The 13211-nt window shown below is 38.6% G+C and overlaps 1 protein-coding gene across 1 annotated transcript in view; it reads left to right on the top strand.

Annotated features, from left to right (window-relative positions):
• LOC134650156 (2-oxoglutarate dehydrogenase complex component E1) overlaps window positions 1-4065 on the top strand; it is a 49876-nt gene extending 45811 nt beyond the window's left edge. The window contains exons 22-23 of the mRNA XM_063505013.1: window positions 1176-1340; window positions 3900-4065. Of these exons, the coding sequence (XP_063361083.1) occupies window positions 1176-1340; window positions 3900-3999 (265 nt within the window). The 3' untranslated portion in view covers window positions 4000-4065. The remainder of the gene's footprint in view (window positions 1-1175; window positions 1341-3899) is intronic.
• The last annotated feature ends 9146 nt before the right edge of the window (window positions 4066-13211 follow it).

A 13211-nucleotide genomic window follows, 5' to 3' on the forward strand; every position in this document is an offset into this window, starting at 1 on the left:
CCTGAGCCAATCTTATCCAGAAGTGACCCGCAATCTTCCGAATATCGTCCACCCAACGAGCCAACGGACGCCAGGCACTCCTTTCGTCTGTAAGCGGCCACCACTCCGTAACCATTTTGGCCCACCTGCCATCGCTCTGCCTGGCAACATGTCCTGCCCAGTTCCATTTAGGGCCACCCACAGACAATCCAACCTCTAGACATAGCATAGTCGCGCTACACCCTCTGCCACACATACGGTAGCGTTTCTCCATCTTCCGAGTCAATCCCGTGCCGTGATTGGTCCGTGTCTTTGAACGGACCAATCACGGGACGGGATTCGCTCACCTCGTCTCCCCGCACCCCCGTATTTTTGGCAGCATCGGTTTCATGAAAGAATTGGTCTAAGCTCAGTCTAGAGGTTGGATTGTCAGTGGGGCCACCCCACATCTAGCGTCTTTCGAGCGTCGGCGTCTACAACTTTATGGCCGCTGCTTGACGCAACGTCGACGACGCAACTGCGCAGCGACGTCATTTTTCATAGCGCTGACCAGACGCCGGTAGACGCCGACGCTCGAAAGACGCTAGATGTGGGGTGGCCCTTAAGTTTAATAATCGTCTGAAACTACTAGACGTAGCACATACGACAATCGAGGTCACCACACAAAAGCTGTCCCGTACAAACTTAGTATGAATGGGGCTTTAAGAGCCAACAGGAGCTAAGATTTAAATATTTTAGGTAAATATACCCGTCTCGCTAACGGAAGCGGCTCCTAAAACTAGTGCGATAAGGACAAGGCGAAAAATCCTGCTTAAAAATCTCAAAAATTGAGGTTTCGTACTCGACTGTTTCCTCCTCCAAAACTTAACCAATCGTAACCAAATTTGGAAATCTAAATGATTATGACATTATCTGTGTCGGACCGTTTTGCTTTTTTGACTAATTGATGTCAGTTTTGAATAGCACGCCTCTCATTGCGGCATAGTCAATTAGGCCATTTTGGCCATTTTTGAAGGGCTCCTTGAAAATCAAAAATATTAAAAAAATCAAAACGGTCCGACACAGATATTGACAATATTAATCTGTGTTGAAAAAATCATTGCCCTAGCTTCAAAACTCACGGAGGAAACAGTCGAGTACGTTTGTATGGAGAAATGACCACTCCTGTTGGCTCTTAATATGGTGTTTATTTGCAGGCTGGAGCAAATCTCGCCGTTCCCATACGACTTGATCAAGGCGGAGGCCGCCAAGTACAGCAACGCGCAGCTGGTCTGGTCCCAGGAGGAACACAAGAACATGGGTTCCTGGAGCTACATCGAGCCCCGCTTCCGGACCCTGCTGCAGAACCAGCGCACGATCAGGTACCACCACTTTAAGTACATTATAAAAATCAATTGACACTATAGTTCGTTTTTTTAGCATTAGAAAAAACTTGAAAGAAGGTAAGCGATTTTGACATGTCTTTTAATTGAAAAACACTTTTTAAAAATCAATAACTATTACTTATGAAAGCAGAAGACTATAAAAGATCGTATCAGATTCATAATTGTTACATATTTACCGTAACTTATTTTTAAAATGTGTTTTTCAATTAAAAGACACATCAAGATGGTTTACCTTATTTCTAATGCTAAAAAAAACGAACTATAACCACCACCAATCTGTCTCCCTCTGCACCAATTGTATGACTACAGGTTAGTATAATTTCAATAATTTGCACGTTAGGCATGAATACACTGGGCTTTGTATTACATTGCTTGGTCGCGCCATTTTGGAAACGCTATTGACAATGACATTATTATTATCGTACCTATCTGACGGCGTATGAACAATGAACACATTTTAAAATACATAAATTGACCGTAAAATACTGAGTATTCTAAAGATGTTTCTCAGCATATTTTTCGAGAGAAAATGTTTAGTGTAATGAGAAAAGGTTGACTTTCTTAAATATATTTTTATGTTGTGGGCAAAGAGAATTAAATCACTACGGTTGTGGGTTTTAAATTTAAAACTATATTCTATATTCCTAAATATTCATAGTGTTCTCTGTTCATAGCCACCCATGACTCGTGTGGGAGCTACTAACCTCATGCCTAACTCGGTTGGTTGCAGACGAAAGTCAGGGGGTAGCTGGCTAGGGCAACTATTCGGCCGCGCGCCGCCGCCGACAGGCGATGACACAGAGACTGTGCCGCGCACCATTAGGTGAGGCATAATCAGGCTTAACCGATACGCTTTTTATCTCCGCATCTCACACTGACACAACATCACACCTGGGTGCTACCAACCTTGAGTGCAGACGAAAGTCAGGGGGTAGCTGGTTAGGGCAACTATTCGGCCGCGCGCCTGCCTCTACAGGCGATGACACAGAGACTGTGCCGCGCACCATTAGGTGAGGCATAATCAGGCTTAACCGATACGCTTTTTATCTCCGCATCTCACACTGACACAACATCACACCTGGGTGCTACCAACCTTGAGTGCAGACGAAAGTCAGGGGGTAGCTGGCTAGGGCAACTATTCGGCCGCGCCGCCGCCTACAGGCGATTACACAGAGACTGTGCCGCACACCATTAGGTGAGGTATAACCAGGCTTAACCGACACGCTTTTCATCTCCGCATGCCTCACACTGACACAACATCACACGTGGGTGCTACCAACCTTGAGTGCAGACGAAAGTCAGGGGGTAGCTGGCTAGGTCAACTATTCAGACTAAAAACTAATGGTGTGGTGTCTACTTTAGCTTTTTGTGTGTGTTTTATTAGGTATTGCATGTTTTAATAATCTCAATACCAAAATACAACTCTGTAAACTAAATAAGTCAGTTTATATTATATCCTGTACTTCCTGTAGTTTAAAAATATCCTAAAAAGTTTGATATAAACCAGAGTTCGTCGACGTGCCGATTTGACACCGAGGTCTTGCTACATTAATCTGTATTTTTGAGGTAATTTATATATGTAATTAAAACTTCACTTATACAATAAATAATAAAGTCCACCTACAACCGTCGTCTACGTCTCACGTTCTTATTTTATTTCAAGATACCTTGTTCCGTTTGCGTCCCTCTACCACGTTTCTGTGTATATTTGATTTATAAACAGAATTTGCTAGCGTTTAATGTTGCTTGCCGATAAGTAAATATTTCGTATTTATTTTGCGTTGCCTCGTAAATCGTACGTTTTGATGTATGTTGGTGTGTGTGAATTTAGCTTACCAAGGGTGAATAAATATAACTCGGTTTTACAGAACATGTCTTAGCACAAATAACTCTTGCTTGACCGATATGTCAATTACAGATAAAAAATTGGTCTTAATAATATCTACTGTTCACGATTTTTTCCGCGTTAAGAACTTTCAACCCTATTTTCACCCCTTGGGTGTAGAATAAAAAAAAACCCCCTCTTTTCTCACTGACGCTTACTACATCTAGACGCTCTACATTAATTTGTTACTGCTGCTGAGCAAGGTGTGTTAGCTTGTAAGGTGTTCTCTTAGTATAAGGCCTGAGTGGACGCTCGAAGCAGAGCGTTCGGCGGGGCGTGCAGCGTGGCGTCGAGCTCCCAAGGGATTTGAGCAGCGTGCACTAAGGCCGCTACTATACGTTTGCATTTGTTTAACATGCACGCCGCACGCCCCGCCCCGCTGCACGCCCAACATGAGCGTCCACTCAGGCCTTACACTTAGTAGAAAGGTAGGAGAAAGTGTCCAGCGAAAGGATAAATTTAACAACCCCCTAAGGGCCACTTGCACCATCCCACTAACACGGGGTTAACCGGTTAAACGTGGAGTTACCATGGTTACCAGTACAATTTGACACTTGGTTAACGGTTTAATCGTTTAACCCCGGGTTAGTGGAACGGTGCAAGTGGCACTTACTGGTCATGTGTTTTTAACTTCAACGTATTTGTTACAGCTACAACGGGCGCGCGACCGCCGCGTCCCCCGCCACGGGCTCCAAGGCGGCCCACAACAAGGAGCTCAAGAGCCTGCTCAACGAGTTCTGCGCGTTATAAATACCAAGCCCGTACCATGTTGCCAACTTTGTTGAATCTATACGACTGTAGGTGGCGCCACTTTCAAACAAATGTTTAAACCTTTGTCAGCAAAAGACGTCGACTTACGCGCGCGGCTACAGCCCAATATCAACCTTCGTGCATTACGATAAGGTTCACGATGGCGCGTTCAAAAAATAATTATCCTTTTGGCTACCTTGAGCGATTATAGTTTTCGTAGTTTTATAATACGTGGCACGACTAGAAGTGCATTTCACGCGCGCCAATAAGAGCTATGCTTTAACACACGACTCGTAGTGAATCCGTATAATTTTAATTTGAAAACCTTAACAATAATCAACATCTGGATTGTGAGCTAAAATGAACGTTAATTACTTACGCCGAGAGCAGAAATTACTTTGCTCACCGCGAGAAATAAGACGAAATCCGCGTGTTCGGAATTGGAACACGGATGGAACACGGAACGGTGTTTGAAAGTGGAACATCTACTGTTTTATGTAGTCTCGGCCAAAACATCGGCCGAAAGCGTCCGCGAACTTTCATTTCACCGAATATTATTTCTAAATTGTATCAATTCGTAGGCTTTATTGTAAAAACGAAATTATCGACCGGGTTGTTTTTCTGTCATTCTGTTACTCGTCAGTATTTTGGTGTAATTCTCTCCACGATTAGGTAGGATAGTTAGATAAATTCTAATTTATTTATTTAATGTAGATTAACGAGACATGTAGGTTTTACTATTTATTTTTATAATTAAAGCAATAATGCTTATCGTCTCCACTGTGTTAATTTAAATTTACATTATTCAATGTAGCCATTTGACAGTTTGTACATAAATCTATTGAAATTGTATTTTTTGTATGATTTTACAAATATCAGTTCTAACGGGTTAACCATAATACGTTCCTTATGCTAGTCCGAAACGTCATCTTTATGTAATATTAGGACGCACTTACGATATTATATACAAGATATTACCTATATAATTATTAGCTAGTATTACTAATTAATAAAACCCCGCACTATTACCGAAAAATGCACAGTAGGATATTAGTGGATAATTTAGATTCACCGACATGGTTTCGCATTCTACTCCAATCAACGAGTATGGTGATTCTTTCACTTAAGACGGCGACTTACTTTGACGCTCGACCACGCTACTCATATCATTTTAATGCCCTTTGCACTAAAAGCGTATTCATTCTAAATTATACTTGTGCTCCTTACAAAACTTTGTTCACGATGCACTTATGGGATCACTTCGGTCTTGCAAATCGGTTAAATGCGTTTGTTTAAACGATGACATGAAACTAATGCGTTTGACGTTGATCGTCTGTTTTACGGTCATTAACTTTAATGGTACATTTTTAAATGCTGTTTAGAACGAATATACCATCCAACGACGCGCGTTCAAACTTTCAATTGTTCGTGGCTCGTACGTATCGTGTGTCACAGTGGGCTGCCGCTTTTAAATACGGATTAATTGTAACAACATGTTTATTCCTCGTTGATCGGTCTATCGCGCTGTACATACGCTATTAGTTACCACTGTCGGCTTGTAAGGTATAACACCAATCCTAACTTGTACAAAACCTACTATATCTCATGCCTAATCTCTATGTAGAATTAACGTATTTCACTGATAGAGGAATGTTCTCGCCTCAAGCAAAGAGTTATTCATTGTAATATTCACCTAAGGCCCAGCCATACAAGAAAAACATCCAAATGCCAGTGAAATTTGAACCTATGGCGTAGGAAATAGAGTTGATTTTTCTTTTTGAAAATGTTGCTAAACAAAAGAAATGCTACTCTGTTCCATTTGAAAATGATTTTCATCAAAGTTCTTGATAATACGTAGGACCTTGAGCTTTAGAAGGATAGAGAAAAGTCTAAGATAAAAATATGCCACATAGTTTGACAGCCCAAACAGATGGCGCTGTACTACGCCACATGTTTTTAGTCACTGAATTATCAAACGTCAACTTTTGACAAGCAGTCGGCACAGTCGTTTAGCTGTTAAATTCGAAGCATGACATTATCTTACGCGCTACGAGCGTAGCCGATAATGATTAAAACTGGAAAACCCGTATGTAGCGAAAAACACCTACGAACAGAACCCGCCTAGCGGGTCGCTGGCAGTGAACGTGTTGATATATCTTACACACTGAATGAATCTTTGCCTCAAGTATACCTAATAGCTACGTCAGTGAAATTGTAGTCATATTTCGATTGGCTTTATATTTAGCGTTTTAGATGCACCGTTATTGTTTAATAATTTTGATGTTCTGTATTTGAAATGCTCAGAGAATGGAGAGTGGCAGGTATTATGAAGGTGTGGGTGCAAGGTACAGCCTGGCACAAAAGAGTAGAAATTAAAAAGTGGCAACACTGTATGTAGTGTCGTCCCGTTTTTCTCTTTCGTCTTTCTTGATTTGAAAGGGACGACACTACAGTATTGCCACTTTTTAATTTCTACTCTTTTTTGCCAGGCTATATGTGGAAGGGAACCTGAGCCTCTTTATTGCTATGTTAGTTCGAACAAGTTAATTTACAAATAAATATATATATATTAAATAAGGCGTGTGTTTTATTTTATTGGATCTTAACCCGGCCACGACATTGAGCGACCGGCTACGGCGGACACCATAGGCTTGAGCGAGACACAGCAATCGGACCTTTCGTTCCCACCTGAGCAATTCTCAAAAAGTTTGTACATTTCGATCACATCTTAGATTTCTATAAAAATTGGTATGCTGGTAAATTACATGAAGCTGAACAACTTCCACCACATTTCCCAAAATGTCCCAGAAAGTTTCTAAGAAACATTCCTTTTTTGTTACCAAATGTGTAAAGAAATCTGGTAACAAAAAAGGAATGTTTCTTAGAAACTTTCTGGGACATTTTGGGAAATGTAGTGAAAGTTGTTCAGCTTCATGTACTTTACCAGCATACCAATTTTTATAGAAATCTAAGATGTGATCGAAATGTACAAACTTTTTGAGAATTGACTATGGTTGCCGCCGCCGCCGCCGCTGCCGTCGCCGGTCGCGCAATGTCGTGGCCGGGTCGTAAGTCACACAAAGCTAGCCGTAGACGTACAATCGAAGTTTTTTCATTTTAAAACGACATGCTTAAATTACATGAAACTCGGCATGAAAATTGCCGTATAACGTAATATGTATGTTTAATGTTTGTAATACAAAGAAAACTAGTACCAGACATGTAGATTATATTATATGTAGGTATGTTACTTGAATATTAAATTATACAACGGGACTTAATCGCGTATAAGTCCCGTTGTATAATTTAATAATGTGTAAAAATCGTGAAAGTTTAAGTCAGTGTGTTACTTGAATGTTTATATTATGTCGAATTCCATGCAATTTTGCGGTCGGTTCGCGTAAATCTATTATCTAATGTTATAACAGCAACACTCTTATCTAGCGGTCTAGCTTGGCGCGAGTCCACACTTGAAGTCGCGCGAGAGAACGCAACTCACGCTATAGACCACCTGAGGGTCGTTCTCGCATTTCGTGCAAATCGGTGTTTTCGGAAATTTACCAAAAATGTGGTGGCGTTTACGAATATCTGTTAATGCAAGGTTGTAACATAGGGCCTAAAGTATATGTCTCTCCAATGAACAATTCTAAAAAGGTATGTATTTTCTTTATATGTACAATTAACATCCAATTTTTTCATTCATCTCTACATGTAACGCGTGAAGATATAACTTTGACCTACATTTTAACCTTAAGATACTACAAATAGAAAATTCGTTGTTTGTTCAATAAATGACTTATTTAGTTATGTTTTAAATCGTATAATATTAGAAGCTAGAAATAAATAATAAAAACTATACAGCCTTATAAGTGTATGGTTCAAGTAATTTCTTCATTACCGACGCGAGAAATAGATTAGCTATATTTTGCTATATAGCGAGGGTATATAGCGCCTACCGCCGATGCAACACATTGTTCGTCAGTCAGTTGGCCGCGTGATCTCGTATCAGACGCCCGTGTGCCGCTGTTAGCGAAAATATATACGATCTCTCGGGTCGGGAAGGAGTGTGGTTCTCGTTAGTCTTCATCGCCATCGCGTGATTTATACAGTAAGTAGCAAGTGTACATTATTATAATTATACGTAATGAAGTGTTTTAGTGTCGCCTTTCAGATGGTTTATTCTGCAAAATTAAGGTCTGATACCAACTGATGTAGGCGACAAAAACTTCCAAAACTTCATTCATATCGGTTTCATTCACTTCTTTTCCTTCCAATTTTACTGGGGAAGGTAATGAATGACTTAAGAAGGTAATGATAATATATTCGAGGCAGTGCATTTAATGGAAAGAGGCTTAGTTATTATAAATATTACGTTGTTATAAACATTTAAAACTGTATATGATAATAGGGGAGCCCAACCGGGGAGCCTTTGTAGTCTAAGATGGTCGACCTTCACCGATATGTCTGACGGATGAAACTTACATATTATGAAAGAAAAATTGTCCCTGAACATAAATAAATAGGGTTGCTTAAAGAAATATGGTCAAGACTATTTATAATTATTATTTGAAAAAAAAAATTTTTTTTCTTCAAATTTCACCGATCTGTCTGACAAACGAAATAAGTTCCAATGGAAAGTATACAACTTGTACAATATAAATCAACTAGGTTGCCTATCTTTTTCCGGTCACTATTATGTGGTTATAGGGTTGCTTGCGAAAATCTGGTCACAAATAAGGGTTGCCAGGCTTTTAAATAAAATAAGAAGGGAAGACTTTTAGCGATAACTCATAAACGGCTTAACTTATCAAGTTTGCTTTAATTTTGTTTGAATGAGTTTATTAAGCACTATTTTTATGATTTTTTTCATATTTTTTGGACCGATTTTTCAAAAGTTAGAAGGAATAACTGTTTTTTGTTCTTTCTAAATTATTATTTCCGAAATGATTCACTTTATCAAAAAATGTTGTTTGCAAACTCCTATTTATTTTTAAAGACCTATCCAACGACACCCCACACTATAGGGTTAAAACAATAAAAAAAATTTACATAGGTACAAAACGAGAATGATTTAAATATATTTTGTTTATGCTAATTTTTGAAAATTTGAAAACTATGTTTTATGTGATATGGTGCGCAGATGATCAAACCGACTTAACAAACACTTGGGGTTGACAATCTCGACTCATAATGATGATAAGTAAATGGTAAATGTACCATCTAGCTTGAACATTATAAGTTGAGATTGTCAACCCCAAGTGTATGTCAAGTCGGTTTGATCATCTCCGCAGTGCTTAAGACACATGTTTTTAATATTGTTGATTTTAATTGGTGTTAATTTTCTTGAAATACAGTTTTTTTATGTTCGATTTCATAAGTTTGATTCATTACCGTCCACTGATAAAATTACCATCTCGGCCGATTTCATTACCAGCGCGTAGTTCATTACCAGTAGCCTTATTAAATGGAAAGTAATAACGTTACAAAGGTGCCTTTAGCAGAAAAATGTTAATAAATGAATCCACAAATTGACGAAACCCAAAAGTTTACCATTTAAAAGAAAAATTACAAATCGAGAGAATCTCACCGATTTGCACGAAATGAGAGAATGACCCCTGATCATAAATTCTGCAATAAGGATTAAGAATGAATGGATGGTAGACCTCATCATGTTGCTGGCATGCTAATAAAACCTTACTGATGAATCAATAACAGGCCAATTCGAGCGTACGCTGTAGTCGTGAGTCTCTTGATATTTCTTTCTAATCGTGGATTGATAATGATAACTTATCAAACCAATTGCAGGCGTATTCTAATTTCAATAACATGATATGATATAAACAGAAATAGAAGTGACGAAGCCCTCCAGTGGTGGTAGTCCTACTTGAAAACAAATCAAAATATTTAATAAAATAATTTGATTTGTTCCCAATGTTGTGTAACATGATTATGAAGTAGATCCGTATCTAATTCATTGTTATTAAAGTTAGAAAGAGTTTGAACACATCACATACGTCGATTTTAATGAAATTGATGAAATAACACATTATACTTAGCAGTTAATATCGAAACTCAAAAATGTTTTCAATTGTTTTATACAAAGTGAGGCCAAGAAGATAATTATAGTGGCAATAAGAAACTGCTTAGATAAGTATTAAATTAAATTAATTTTGGACGCCAATGACCGATATATCCGCACCGTAGGTTCAACGCAAAAGACCGATTAATCGGTCACATATCACAGAGCAACATAGACCTACGTGCATATGCATAAAGTTCACTTTCAGTTTTGACACTTGGGTGACGTGGCGTCAGCGTGACAGCTTTTGTGTTTGACACGGCGTCGAAAAAGTTAAAAATAACTAAAAAAATCATAACTAAAATATCTGGGAGACAGAGATTTGCTCGGAAAACATAAAAACCCAAAAATGCGCGTTTTCCCAGATATAACACCTAGCTAGATCGAATAAATAAATATATAGGGGAAACTGGGGAGGGTTGATCACCCCTTTTGTTTTTAGCATACATTTTCTTAACTATTTTTAGTATTGAAAAACTTTATAGACCATACGACTCAGAATTTATCTCTTCATTAATAGTTTGAATTAGAACAGATTTGTGCAATAAATTAGATCATTATTTAATGAAAACCCATACTGTTGACTTTTACCATGTGTCCCCTATGTAAGGGAGACTTGTTTACCCCTGGTCGGGAGCCTTGATCCTAGGGGGATCAAGTGACCCTGGTTCTTGGGACACATGGTAAACATATTTTTACCATGTCTCCCCATACCAGATTCTCATTGATTATATAACTACGATCGCTATTAGCAATGCATCTATAATTTGTAAAATACACAGCAAACATATATATATTGCATCTTCCATGCTTTGAAGTTGTATTTCCGGTAATCAGATGCCTAAGCCGAAGGGATCAAGTCTTCCAGATTTGGGGACACTTGGTAAAAAGATTTTAAGTGGCAATGTCATATTTCGAGGGTAGTATCTACATTAATTTATTCACTTTATCTACAGAAAATTAATATATGAAGATATCAAACACATATTAATCCATAATCTTATACTTTTTTAAAACAATGTAATCGTATTATCCATAAAACAACATGCAATAGGGAATCAATTTTTGTACCAAAAAAAAAACAAAAATCTAAGTTATTAACATAAAATTTCTTGTAACAAGCTAATTTTTTTAAAGTTCTTATGAAGGTATTTTTAGCGTCAGATACCTACAGCAATTTTAATTGTTTTACCCATCACTGGTCGTTATTGTTTACTATAATAAATAAGTTTAGAAATTTACTGCTCATCGTTTCGAGGACGGTGTTTGTGCTGCATAATCCTAAAATCCTTTCTATGGACCGTCGGTTCTATAGTACATAAGGTCGGAAAGCCATTGAAATAGCATTTCATCCATAAAAACAAATATCGCCGGTTGAAAACCAAATATCGTTATAAGTGTTTTTTGTCGACCGAGTAACATCCCCTGTGTGTAAAACGTTTAACTTGATAAAAAAGACCAAGTACGGGTAGTTCGTAAAATGTTGATGTCAACTTTAGTCAGTCTTTTCAAAGGCCACGGGGATAATTCCGTTTTCGGAGTCGGTTGTATAATTAAAAACTGAATTATACGCCATTAAATTCCGTTTTAATAAACAATAATGAGTCAAAAACCTTGAAAGTTTAAATCAGTGTTTCTCGATCTGGTCGTACTTTCGCGGCATGATTTACTAAAGAAAAGAAAATATTTATGATAGGTCTATGAATCATTTTGTAAGTAAATTTATTACAATGTATACTTGATCGCTTTGGGGGTGACATGATCCCGGAATCATATCTCCCCTGAAGAAAAAGACAAAGTCTCCCCATACATAGTAAGATTATAAAACGTGCCGTACTCGAAACATGTGTTCGCGTATATCAATGTAATCCAAGTTAATCATCACTTCAATAAACAACAAATAAAATAAGCACACTCACTAACATCATTTCCATCTCATATTATAAAATAAATCCAGTTAAAGCTTACCGAAAATTGAATATAGTACGCAGAAAATCTTTCACCGTCCGCCATTTTTGAACCACTGACTTTTCCGATACAGTGCCATGACAGAACGTGAAGTTAGGTACGAATGAATGAGTGTTACCAGCGCAAAAAATTGTATCTCGTTTGGTTTGATTAAAAATGAAGTTTACCAAGTGTCCCCTAGGGATCGACCCTCCCCACCCTCACCTACAATAAATAAATAAACAAGAATTGCTCGTTTAAAGGTATAAGATAACCGCAAGTCACTATGACTATCGTATGTAACTATGTATGTACCTAACGTAAATACTTAGTCATTTTGATACATCGTTTAAAATAACAAATAATGGCGTATGCGTCATAAGAATGCGTACTTTTATGTTCAGACGGAAACAACTTATCAAACTATATTAATCAATAATGAACAGATATTGTTATTTTGTGACTGACATTCGTTGTGAACAAACGTGAGTATCTCAATGATTACCGTCAACTGGGGTGAATAAGGAATAGGGATGAGGGAAGGAACTCAGAGAAATGTCATCGGTAGACTGAAATGACAGTTAATAGTATGAACATGAAATGTCATTTCATACTAGGTATTGACTGTCATTTCAGTCTACCGAATAAAAAAATAGATTTTACATAGTATAAAACAAAGTCGATTCCCGCTGTCCGTCCCTATGTATGCTACGCTACGTCTTACGTAGGCGAACAACGCGCGAACGCCGCGCGGCCGCCGCGCCGCTTCGCGTCTAAATCGCTCACGTAGGAGTAGGACATACCTATACGTATCAACGGTTTCATCCTCGCCGCGCCGCGCCGCGCTGCGCTGCCGCCGCGCCGCCGCCGCGCCGCCGCCTCGCCGCGCCGCGCCGCGCCGCGCCTCGTTCGCGCGTTGTCCGCCTACGTAAGCCGTAGCGTTAGAACGGCTTAGATCTTTAGAACTATGCAACGGATTTTGATGCGGTTTTAATAGATAGAGGGATTCAAGAGGAAGGTTTATGTTTAATTTGTTAACCCGTGCAAAGCGGCGGGTCGCTAGAGTACTTATAATATGGGTAGTGATGACATTTCTCACCATTCCGCTAGTCTCATAAATTTAATTCTAAATACACGAAGGCAATTCTAATGATCTACGAAACTTTGTGTATTCTGTGTATTTTAG

This window comes from Cydia amplana, chromosome 8 (genome assembly GCF_948474715.1).
Source record: "Cydia amplana chromosome 8, ilCydAmpl1.1, whole genome shotgun sequence".
Classification (NCBI taxonomy): domain Eukaryota; kingdom Metazoa; phylum Arthropoda; class Insecta; order Lepidoptera; family Tortricidae; genus Cydia; species Cydia amplana.